Genomic DNA, 12,177 nt, shown 5'->3' on the forward strand with positions numbered 1-12,177 from the left:
CTACTGGTCCAGCTCCAAATGTCCTCAACTTGCTGCAAAAAAACTCCAGAAGTCTATTGAAATGATCGAGTCGTGGTCCAACATGTGGCGAGTAAAATTGAACCCACAAAAGACCCAATGTGTCCTCTTCACAAAAAGCACAGGGAAAAGAACCAGGAAACCCATAGATCTCAAACTCTACGGTGAAACAATAAAAGTAGAAAAAGAAGCAAAATTCCTTGGAGTCACCTTCCAGAAGAACATGCGCTGGACAACCCATATAGCGAACATAGAGAGAGAGGGACGAAAAAGACTAAACCACCTAAAAACGCTGTGCGGAAGAAAATATGGAGCCTCACCTCAGACAGTGCTGAAAGTCTACATCAGCTACATCCGACCCCTCTTTGAATACGCCCTGCCAGCCTGGATAACAGCTTCACCGCAGCAGATGAATCGGCTACAGATAGTCCAAAACATGGCAGCAAAAATGGCTTACAGACTACCAAGATACATCAGCAACCACTACGTTAACAGCATATCTGGACTGACATCAATCAACAACAGACAGTCAGTCATTGGCCAGAAGTTCATCAACAGAGCCACTCACAACCCATCATTGAAGGAAGCCGTAGGACAGGCCAAATGGACCACAGATACACCCATGTCCATAATGCTGAAGCTGACCTAGAAGAGAGGAAGAAAAAAAAGAAAGAAAAGAAAAAAGAAAGGAAAAAAATACAAAAAAATACAAAAAAAAAATAAAAAAAAAAAAATACAAAAAATAAGTGTGTATGAAAATGTGTAGATATTTGTGAAAATGTGTAGATACATGTGAATGCACTCCTTAGCACCCTGACCCCTCTCCCCATGCACAGCTGTGAGCTACAATTTTAATGAAGTCCTTTTATCCCTCTTTTATTCCTCCTTTTTCTCCTCTTATTTTTAAAAAAAAAAAATTTATTTTTATTTATTTATTTTTATTTATTTTTTACCTCTATTTTTAAAACAAAACACCACGAATTAATGTCGGGAAAAGCAAAAAGGCGAAACTAACCGTTCTGATAAAAACCTTAGGGCATTCAGCCTCGGGTGATGCCATGCTGACCACACCCTTCTTCCTTGTTCCTGGCCTGCCCTGCCTCTTCCACTAATCCAATTGTTTTTTATGGACAGAAAAGAGCAGAGGCTCTGAGCTGTCCGATCAGGTCCATTGTCTACTACTAAAAAAAAAATTAAAAAAAATTACGTCATTAATTCACTTGAACTCAGCTAGCGAACACACGATGTCTGGAAGAGGTAAAGGCGGCAAGGGACTCGGAAAAGGAGGCGCCAAGCGTCACCGTAAGGTTCTCCGCGATAACATCCAGGGAATCACCAAGCCCGCCATTCGCCGTCTGGCTCGCCGTGGCGGCGTGAAGCGTATCTCCGGGCTGATCTACGAGGAGACCCGCGGTGTCCTGAAGGTGTTCCTTGAGAACGTGATCCGTGACGCCGTCACCTACACCGAGCACGCCAAGAGGAAGACCGTTACGGCCATGGACGTGGTCTACGCTCTGAAACGCCAGGGACGCACCCTGTACGGTTTCGGCGGTTAAACGCACTCTTCTCGGAACGTCAACATCCCGACTTGAACCCAAAGGCTCTTTTAAGAGCCACCCACATCCGCTTCAAAAGGGTCAAATCCATTATCGTAGGAAACCATGAGCCACTCTTGAGTGGACAGGGAGGGAGTATTCGTGACAGGAGGCTATGTTCAGTGCAGGCTTTGCGTACAGTCGTATTACTGAGGCACCACGGCTGGGAAATCCCCACCAAGTACCAAAAAGGGGGGCCTTATTTCTGGCCATTGTAGGACTTTTTTGGAAACACACCATTCCCCACCAGTGACAGAGCATAGGCTATGGTCTTTGTTAGGGAAGCAAGCCTCTGAGTGGAAGGCTCTTATGCGCGCTCAGCTCCACTGGGCAAATGGCAGGGGCGCCTATGAGAAAGCAGGGGTGTGTCCACGGCCGGCGAATTAGCTTAGCTTCGTCTTCATAAGAGGGAAAGGGCTCTCCACCCCCTCATTCGTTTGTGAGAAGCAGCGAGACATCAGCATCATGCCCGAGCCAGCAAAGTCCGCGCCCAAGAAGGGCTCCAAGAAAGCCGTCACCAAGACCGCAGGGAAAGGCGGCAAGAAACGCCGAAAGTCGAGGAAGGAGAGCTACGCCATTTACGTGTACAAAGTCCTGAAGCAGGTCCACCCCGATACCGGCATCTCCTCCAAGGCCATGGGAATCATGAACTCGTTCGTGAACGACATCTTCGAGCGTATCGCCGGAGAGTCGTCTCGCCTGGCCCACTACAACAAGCGTTCCACCATCACCTCCAGGGAGATCCAGACCGCAGTGCGCCTGCTGCTCCCCGGAGAGCTGGCCAAGCACGCAGTGTCCGAGGGCACCAAGGCCGTGACCAAGTACACCAGCTCCAAGTAAACAGCCCATTTGGAGTGCTGTAGTAACCCAAAGGCTCTTTTAAGAGCCACCCAACCTGTCAGTGAAAAAAGCAAATCCATATGTGTGTGTGGAGGACATGTCAAAAAGGGGGGAGAGGGAATAAATGATGCTGACATGAACAGGGTAGGAATGTGTGCATGGTAGTATAACACAGTGAGTGGGATTCCACTCGTGCTCCGATGACTGGAGCCTGTGTAACAGTATAACTTTAGGCCGAACCAGGGACCCTCTGCACACATCATCAACAACAGTCTCAGAGCAAGTGACGTCACCGATTGAAACTAGCCGTTTCACATCCCTTACACACACCTGTACAAGAGGGAGGAGGAGAGAGAAGAAGAGGCTCCAAATCTCTCTCTCTCTAGGCCTATATCAGGGCGGACAAGCACATGGGGCGCCAGCCTCCATAGCGCCGGCCGCACAGCCAGACACCAAGACCCACAGACACAAAGACCGGCACGAGTGAGTCACGCTGCGGAGTCAAGCGAGGAAGGACTGCGAGAAGGCCACAAGCCTATCTCTCTCTCTCTCTCTCTCTCTCTGACACGCTTTTGAAAGAGACACACAGACAGAGAGAGAGACTACCTAGCACAAGAAAACACACAGGCTCCAAATCCAACTAATAAACTCATACTAATAAAACATCACACACACACACACACACAGTGCAAGTAAGCATGTCGTTGGACAGTGTATTATTTCGTTTGCCTCCTGGACACATGACGAATACAACGTGAAACTAGTCTCAGCCAGGCCTCACAAGTGCATGTGTTTTAAGGTCCCCAAAAGAGCTCTCCTTTAAAACACCAAGGAGCACATCAGGGGACGCCAAACCATTTGATTCCCTTGCCAGACATCTCGGCTCACTCCACAATCAATGGTGCTCGCAATCGGATGCACTTTTAGGCCATTTAGGAGACAAATAGCACAGGAAAAGCAGTGCGCACCGCTCCACCCGACAGTCGAACGGTGAGGTTTTGAGCGAGTCGCAGCAAAATGCACGGGGCTTCTGCAGCCCACATGACTTTATTCTGAACGGACACAAGTCTGCTCGCTGGGCCGTTCGCTTTTGGGCCAAAAACACGGCTCCGTCGGTGACTTTTGGCCCGATATTGGCGACCAGAAAACACAAGTGAAAGAGCATTTGGCCAGCCCGGAGAAGCCGAGCTGGGTGGCTTGAGTCTACATGGTTCTCATGTCGCGTTTAAGGCCAGCCCCCTGCACGGTGTGGAGCTTCAATAGCGCAGAGCAGCGTCTACAGCAAAGTACTCCTCCTCACAGACTACCGTAGTGTTGTAAGTGTGTGTGTTTACCGGACCGAACGACAGACATGGCAGAAGTCGCACCAGCACCCGCCGCCGCCGCGCCGGCCAAGGCACCCAAGAAGAAGGCAGCAGCCAAGCCCAAGAAAGCGGGACCCAGCGTAGGCGAGCTCATCGTCAAGGCGGTGTCCGCCTCCAAGGAGAGGAGCGGCGTGTCCCTGGCCGCGCTCAAGAAGTCTCTGGCGGCAGGCGGCTACGACGTGGAGAAGAACAACTCCCGTGTCAAGATCGCCGTCAAGAGCCTCGTCACCAAGGGCACCCTGGTCCAGACCAAGGGCACCGGTGCTTCCGGCTCCTTCAAGCTCAACAAGAAGGCCGTCGAGGCAAAGAAGCCCGCCAAGAAAGCCGCAGCCCCCAAAGCTAAGAAGGTGTTATGGGTGTAAGATGGCACAGTGATGCCATCTGTTGGTAAATGTTCATTACTGCAACTCTTGTGTTTTACCGGGGTGCTTCAGATACCCGGATGTGTTGTGATGTACTGAACAAGACTGGTTACTCGCATCAATGCCTCTGTCTCGTCATTTAGCATTCAAACATGGTGTCAGAGTCGGATAACTAACCATGCTTTCCGCAAATTAGAGTCACCTGCTCTGGTTTACAAACAAATGCTTATTTGTGTAAAATTTCGCCCGGAATTGGCCTTAAGCTAGAGTGAGTTTGCTAGTTAGCTTCAGTGTTGTTAGCATCGGTTAGACATGGCAGCGAACATTCCCCCTCCCGCCGTTATGAAGCTCAGCGGGGATTGGAGCACGAACTGGGATACGTTTAGAGGTGAATGGGAGGACTACGCGCTAGCAACGGGACTTCTGGAAAAGGAAGATGAGGTAGTGGCTGCCACTTTGAGGACTATAATGGGAACTGAATGCCGACACGTATACAAACACAACCTGAACCTAACAGCAGCACAGCAAGGTAACGCTATAGCTATTCTTGATGCTCTTGAACATTACTTTACGCCAGCAAAGAACGTCATCTACGAGCGTTATGTTTTCGGTCGTTGCAAACAGGAGGACGGGGAGTCCATTGACAGCTTTGTCACTAGGTTAAGGGAAAAGGCAGCTACATGTGACTATGGTGCTTTAAGAGATGAACTGATCAGAGATACGATTGTGCTTGGCATAACGGATGAGGGCACCCGCAGACGTTTGCTGAGAGAACGTGACCTGACGCTGGCCTTGGCAGTGGAGACATGCCGTGCAGCAGAGCTTACTGATATACGGATGAGGTCCATGGAGCTAGAAAGGCAACATACGGACAATGTAAATGCTACATTCAGGCAGCCAGTAAAGAAATTCCCCTTTGCCACAGCTAATGCTAATACTACAGCCAACTCTGCAGTAGACAACCCCAATATATGCCGATATTGTGGCATTTCTCATGGACGAGGAAAAGAACACTGCCCAGCCTATGGAAAAATATGCAAATCCTGTGGTACAGCTAATCACTTCGCAAGGGTCTGCATGAAAAGCAAGAGAAAGGAGGGTAAAGTGCACTCCATGGAAACAAACACAGATGAAGGGAACGACAGCACAGAGGATGTATATGCTAGCGAGTGCATAGGGGCAGTGAGGGCAAAAGGACAAAAGTGGTTTGTCACTCTGCTACTTAATAATAAACCACAGCAATGCCAGCTAGATTCAGGGGCCACATGCAACGTTATGAGCCTTAAAGACAAAAGGAGGCTTGCGCCCAGAGACAAACTCACACAGAGTAGCACCAAGCTGAAACTGTATTCAGGCCAGTTCATGACCTCTTTAGGCCTGTTTGTGACAGAGTGTGTTTTACGTGGCCAGAAATACACCCTTGAGTTTGAAATAGTTGAGGCTAGTCAACAGCCATTACTGTCAGGTTCTACATGCGAGCGCCTTGGACTTATTAACTTCACCATCCCAGCTGATCTTAACATTATTGACAAAGTCCAGGCTGGGCCCCTGAGCAAGGAGACACTCCTAAGCAAGTACCATGATGTCTTCAACGCACCGGTCGAGTCAGTTCCTGGGGAAGTCCACTTTGAGTTGGACGCAGAAATCCAGCCTGTCCAGTGTGCACCCCGCAATGTACCAGTGGCCATGAAAGCAGCTACGAAGGCTCAGCTTGACAAATACGAAGCAGATGGCCACATCATATCCGTCACCGAGCCTACGGACTGGATAAGTAATATGGTTATCGTCAAGAAACCAGACAAGCTACGGATATGCATTGATCCTAAACACCTCAACCGGGCTCTGCGACGTTCACATTACATTATGCCCACGTTGGAGGATGTTCTTTACAAGCTCCCAAAGGCCAGAGTCTTCACGCTCGTGGATGCCAGAGATGCCTTTCTGCAGTGCAAGCTCGACGAGCCCAGCAGCTACATGACCACCTTTTGGACACCCTGGGGCAGGAAGAGGTGGTTGAAGCTTCCGTTTGGTGTCTCCGTGGCTCCAGAGGTGTATCAGCGGAAACAGCATGAGCTGTTGATGGGACTTAGTGGCGTGGAACCCATAGCAGATGACATTCTCGTAGTGGGCTGTGGGGACAGTGATGAGGAGGCAGAATGTGACCATGACGCCAAGCTGCTGGCCCTGATGGTCAGATGCAGACAGGTCAAGCTAAGGCTAAGCATAAAAAAGCTTCAGTTTAAAGTGCCAGAGGTCCGCTTTCATGGGCACATCTTGTCCTCCACCGGATTGAAGGCGGATCCTGAAAAAGTGAAGGCTGTCTTGGAAATGCCCCACCCATCTGACGTGAAGGGAGTGCAGCGCTTCGTCGGATTCGTCACCTACCTGGCCAAATTCCTACCGCGGCTCTCTGAAGTGTGTGAGCCACTGAGGAGGCTCATGGACAAGGACACCATCTGGCATTGGCTCCCAAAACATGACGCAGCGGTGAGGGAAATAAAACAACTGGTCACCCAGACACCTGTACTGCGATACTACAATGTGTCAAAACCTGTCACGATTCAGAGTGACTCAAGCCAGTATGGACTTGGCTGTTGCCTCATGCAGGAGGGCCAGCCTGTGGCATTCGCCTCTAGGGCACTCACCCCAACAGAGCAGAACTATGCCCAGATAGAGAAGGAGTGCCTCAGCATTGTGTTTGCATGCCAACGCTTCCACCACTACCTGTACGGGCGCGACAATATTACCGCAGAGACCGATCACAAGCCCCTTATTGCTATATTCAGCAAGCCTCTCCTGAATGCCCCAAAACGACTGCAGAGCATGCTACTGGCCCTACAAAACTACAACCTCAAGGTGGTGTATAAGCCAGGGCCAGAGATGTATGTGAGTGACACGCTCAGCAGGGCTACTGCATCAGGCACTCACACACGCTCCATGCATGAACAACACGCAGTGTGCAGCTTGCAAACAGAGCAAGTGGATGTTGAACACATCAACCAGGCTGACTACCTTAATGTTACGGACCAGCGCTTTATACAAATCAGACAGCACACAGACAGGGACGGGCAACTCCAGGCATTGAGGTCTGTGATTCTGATGGGCTGGCCCGACTGCAGGGAAGAAACTGCTTTAGCCGTCAGAGAATATTGGCCAATCAAAGAGGAGCTCAGTGTTCAAAACGGAGTGATATTCAAGAGTCAGAGAGTCGTTATTCCCCGGTCTCTGCGCCCTGAGATGTTGGCACGCGTGCACTCAAGTCACATAGGAGGTGAGGCCTGTTACAGACAAGCACGTGACACACTGTATTGGCCAGGAATGCAGAGTGAAATTAAAGACTATGTCAGTAAATGCACAATCTGCAATGAATATGCCATTGAGCAACAGAGAGAGACGATGATGTCCCACGAGCTACCGATGCGCCCCTGGCAGATAGTAAGTCTAGATCTCTTCCAGCACAGTGGCAAAGACTTTCTGCTGGTAGTCGATCATTACTCAGACTTTTGGGAGATCGACCTCCTCCCCGACCTCTCAGCAGAGACAACGATCAAACGCTGCAAGGCTCAGTTTGCCCGCTATGGACAGCCAGATAGGGTAATTTCAGACAATGGACCCCAATTCTCCGGAGTTGAGTTCCGAAAATTTGCTGCAGGATGGGAATTCGAGCACGTCACTTCATCACCACGACACCCAAAAGCTAATGGGAAGGCAGAGTCCGCAGTAAAAATCGCAAAGAACCTCTGCAAAAAGGCTCTGCGAGAGGGCAAAGATGCTTGGAAAGCAATCCTGCAGTGGCGCAATACCCCGACAGAAGGCATGGACAGCAGCCCGGCACAGCGCCTCATGGCACGGCGCTTAAAAGCAGCTCTGCCAGTAGCCAGCACTCTCCTGGAGCCATGTGTGGTGACAGACGTGCTGGTGAAGCTACGTCACAGAAGACAGGTCTCCAAGTTCATCTACGACAAATCAGCAAAAGACTTACCTGAGCTCAGGGTGGGTGAAACGGTGCGAATGAAGCCACTACCAGGGGACCGGACAGGCCTCTGGAGACTCGGATCCTGTGTACAGAAAGTGGCACCACGCTCCTACTTGGTCGAAGTGAATGGATCACTGTACCGTCGTAACAGGGTTGACCTTCGGATTGCTGAGACAGCACCTACTCAGAACCCTGATGGTCAAAGGGGTCGCATGACAAAAGACAGAACCCCAGCAAGTCACATGGGGCCTGAGGCACTGGGCGAAGAGCCAGGGGATCACAGGTCGGCCGCTCCCTCACCCATCAATTCTCCCCTTAGACATTCAGGTGACACGCCTGTGCGGGAACCCGCAGTCCTCGCAGACAAGCCCCCTGTCTTTTCACGATGCGGGCGTCTGTCCCAGCCACCAAAAAGACTTAATCTGTAGGTTTCCCATCAGGGATTGTTGACAGAGATAAAAGTGAAGAGAATATCAAAATGTGTTGTTGTTCTGGAAAAAAAAAAAAAAAAAAAAAAAAATACTAAACTGTTCATGTTGGAAATTGTTACTAGGTTTGTTTTGTTAGTGAATTGACACCTCCTGTCCTATTTTATTAAAGGGAAGATGTTATGGGTGTAAGATGGCACAGTGATGCCATCTGTTGGTAAATGTTCATTACTGCAACTCTTGTGTTTTACCGGGGTGCTTCAGATACCCGGATGTGTTGTGATGTACTGAACAAGACTGGTTACTCGCATCAATGCCTCTGTCTCGTCATTTAGCATTCAAACAGAAGGTGGCCGCCAAGAAGCCCGCCGCCGCCAAGAAGCCCAAGAAGGTAGCAGCCAAGAAGGCCGTGGCCGCAAAGAAGTCCCCCAAGAAGGCCAAGAAGCCCGCTACACCCAAAAAGGCCGCCAAGAGCCCAAAGAAGGTGAAGAAGCCCGCCGCAGCGGCCAAGAAAGCGGCCAAGAGCCCCAAGAAGGCTACCAAGGCAGCGAAGCCCAAAGCCGCCAAGCCCAAGGCGGCCAAGGCCAAGAAGGCAGCCCCCAAGAAGAAGTAAACCTATTACAAACAGTGTTCTTTCTACTCGACACATGTTGTTACCACAAAAGGCTCTTTTAAGAGCCACCCACCTCTTTCCATAAAAGCGCATGTCATTCCATTCCACCTACCTACCCGTGGTGCAAAAGAAATGAAATGAATGACTTTTACGCACCACATTTTCGAGTGGCTAAATGGCTTTACATTTGTCACTCAAGAGTGCAGCACCCTCACCAGTCAACATTGTTGTGATGTGTTAGAATTGGCATGTCACATTGATCCTGATAATAAGAAGCATACATACTATAGTGGGTTGGACAGCAGCCATTGGTATTATGAGCCACTCTCGAATTGATTGATACATGTTTCAGTGATTTGAGTAGTCACTTTGGCGCTCCCGCCAACGTGAAAAAGTCACAAAAGTCGGAGGGAAACAGAGTAGCCTAGCCCTCGTCACTCTGCTGCCTGCCTGCCTGCGGGCGGGTGGGTGGGGGCGGGCTTAGGGCTGACTGCCTGTCTGTCTGTCCCTCCCTCACTCCAATTGGATAAGGCCACACCGGTCCGGTGGCCAATCGATGGCTTTTGTGGCGAGGTATAAGTAAGGCTCTCGAGGTGGCCAGCGGCTCATTCAGACTTTCTGTGACATACTGAAGCTACCAATATGAGCGGAAGAGGCAAAACCGGAGGCAAGGCCAGGGCGAAGGCAAAGACACGTTCATCCCGTGCCGGGCTCCAGTTCCCCGTGGGCCGTGTGCACAGGCTGCTGCGTAAAGGCAACTACGCCGAGCGTGTGGGCGCTGGCGCACCAGTGTACCTGGCCGCAGTGCTCGAGTACCTGACTGCTGAGATCCTGGAGTTGGCCGGAAACGCTGCCCGTGACAACAAGAAGACTCGTATCATCCCCCGTCACCTGCAGCTGGCAGTCCGTAACGACGAGGAGCTGAACAAACTGCTTGGCGGCGTGACCATCGCTCAGGGTGGTGTTCTGCCCAACATCCAGGCAGTGCTGCTCCCCAAGAAGACTGAGAAGGCCGTCAAAGCCAAGTAAAATCGCTGGTGCGGCTGCAACTTGACTACTCAACCCCCAAAGGCTCTTTTAAGAGCCAACCACCTAGCTCAACAAAAGCGCAAAGTGTCCTTTCTATGCCTGGCCAATTATTTGGCGTGTTAGATACACACACACATATACACGGCACCGTATCAAGTGCCCACATGAGGCCTAAATGAAGGATAACAACTAGTAGGCTAGAATGAGAGCATTATTGCGCGTAAAGTGTAACGTTGCTCGCGGCCCTAACAAAAGACCCAAGCGCGCCTCGGCGAGGGTGGGGGTTACATTTTGGGGCGGCACGGAGAGGCCGAGCCTCCCGTCCAATGGGCGGCGGAGGAGGCCTCCGCAACGGGCCAATCAGGGCGGTGCGGAGATGGTGACCAATGAGCAGACGCCGCTGCCGGCTTTATAAACTTCACATAGGCATTTTGAGGCTATACTCCGACTGTGAAAGAAGGAAGCTAGCTAGCGCCATGGCCAGAACCAAGCAAACCGCTCGCAAATCCACCGGTGGCAAAGCACCCAGGAAGCAGCTCGCCACCAAGGCTGCGCGCAAGAGCGCCCCGGCCACCGGCGGCGTGAAGAAGCCTCACCGTTACAGGCCCGGCACCGTGGCTCTTAGAGAGATCCGTCGTTACCAGAAGTCCACTGAGCTGCTGATCCGCAAACTGCCTTTCCAGCGCCTGGTGCGAGAAATTGCCCAGGACTTTAAGACCGACCTGCGCTTCCAGAGTTCCGCAGTGATGGCCCTGCAGGAGGCAAGCGAGGCTTACCTGGTCGGCCTGTTCGAGGACACCAACCTGTGCGCCATCCACGCCAAGAGGGTGACCATCATGCCCAAGGACATCCAGCTGGCCCGTCGTATTCGCGGAGAGCGCGCATAAACGATGACCTGATCTCCAAAATCCCCCAAAGGCTCTTTTAAGAGCCACCTCCATATTTCAGTCAAAAAGGCACAATTGTTCCATTTGTACACGCCCCTTTCCCACCGTGTATGTTCCCTGTTCTCGAGTCACTACAGACCGTGGTTCGATTCCAGGCTGTATCACCACCGGCCGTGATTGTAAATAAGAGTTGGTTCTTAACTGACTTGAGTCGTTTCAATAACGCTCTCTATATGTGATTAGATGTATGCCTAGAGTAGAAGAGGGGAAAAATACACTAGCAGTAATGAGTGATAGTAATGATATAGGGCAAAAAGTGTCAAAAATGGTCACTATGTAGCTAAGAACAACTGACTTTGAAAGTCCCATGTTGCAGTGCCGCTGATGAGAGGGGAAAAGTTTACCGTGGAGCACGGAGGCCATCTAGTGGTTAAACGCGGGTACTGTCAGCGTGTGAGCACGTCATAGTGGCTCCCTATTGGTATTTGATCTTCAGGCCAGCGTTTCCCAAACTCGGTCCTCGGGTCCCCAAGTGGGGCACGTTGTGTTTTTTCGATTCCAATTGCTCTTGGAATGTAACATGCTAGAGTCTGTCTATTCCTTTGTGAAAATGGCCATTCAATGATTTCTGGGCCATGTGACATTCCTCGATGGCCCCAAAAATCCATGTTTTGATCCGATCATTACAACGTTAGCTGTGTGCACCCCATAATTCATGCGACTGACTAAGCTATTGAAAGTAAAATGATATATCTCTGTCCGGCGCAAGTGAAAGGTGGTCGAAAAAAATTGTTACCAACGTTGTGGTTGAAGGTACAGGAAATGTTGTAGGCCACCAAATTAGACGTGATATTATTAAGTCGCCCTTCTGTGCTTGTTTGTGTGCGTGCATAGGTAAGTTGTTTCGATATGGTGGAATAAATGGAGAAATGAAAGGAATGTATTTAGTGGGATGAATTCAGTGTGCGATTGAATATTCCAATGCCATACCCATTGATAGGCCTTTAGACTAGATCCGAGATCCATTAAGAGAAAAGGTATCAGGACAGCAGGAATCAATAGATG

At 50.5% G+C, this 12,177-nt stretch overlaps 2 protein-coding genes across 2 annotated transcripts; both read left to right on the forward strand.

The window, feature by feature from the left end:
• The first annotated feature begins 1,262 nt into the window (after positions 1 to 1,262).
• Positions 1,263 to 1,597, forward strand: LOC118940457 (histone H4). Its single transcript, XM_036949941.2, has one exon. It carries the CDS (start codon positions 1,263 to 1,265, stop codon positions 1,572 to 1,574), a length of 312 nt encoding a protein of 103 aa, XP_036805836.1. The 3' UTR covers positions 1,575 to 1,597.
• Positions 1,598 to 10,348: 8,751 nt separating this feature from the next.
• LOC118940430 (histone H3-like) lies at positions 10,349 to 11,142 on the forward strand. The gene has a single exon (XM_036949913.2). It carries the CDS (start codon positions 10,612 to 10,614, stop codon positions 11,110 to 11,112), a length of 501 nt encoding a protein of 166 aa, XP_036805808.1. The 5' UTR covers positions 10,349 to 10,611; the 3' UTR covers positions 11,113 to 11,142.
• The last annotated feature ends 1,035 nt before the right edge of the window (positions 11,143 to 12,177 follow it).

The sequence above is a fragment of the Oncorhynchus mykiss genome, chromosome 17, assembly GCF_057628025.1.
Source record: "Oncorhynchus mykiss isolate SJ-2025 chromosome 17, ASM5762802v1, whole genome shotgun sequence".
Lineage (NCBI taxonomy): Eukaryota > Metazoa > Chordata > Actinopteri > Salmoniformes > Salmonidae > Oncorhynchus > Oncorhynchus mykiss.

Bases quoted from the DNA above. Each gene is read 5' to 3' on its own strand.
- LOC118940430 (XM_036949913.2), top strand. From the start codon at position 10,612: ATGAGCAGACGCCGCTGCCGGCTTTATAAACTTCACATAGGCATTTTG.
- LOC118940457 (XM_036949941.2), top strand. From the start codon at position 1,263: ATGTCTGGAAGAGGTAAAGGCGGCAAGGGACTCGGAAAAGGAGGCGCC.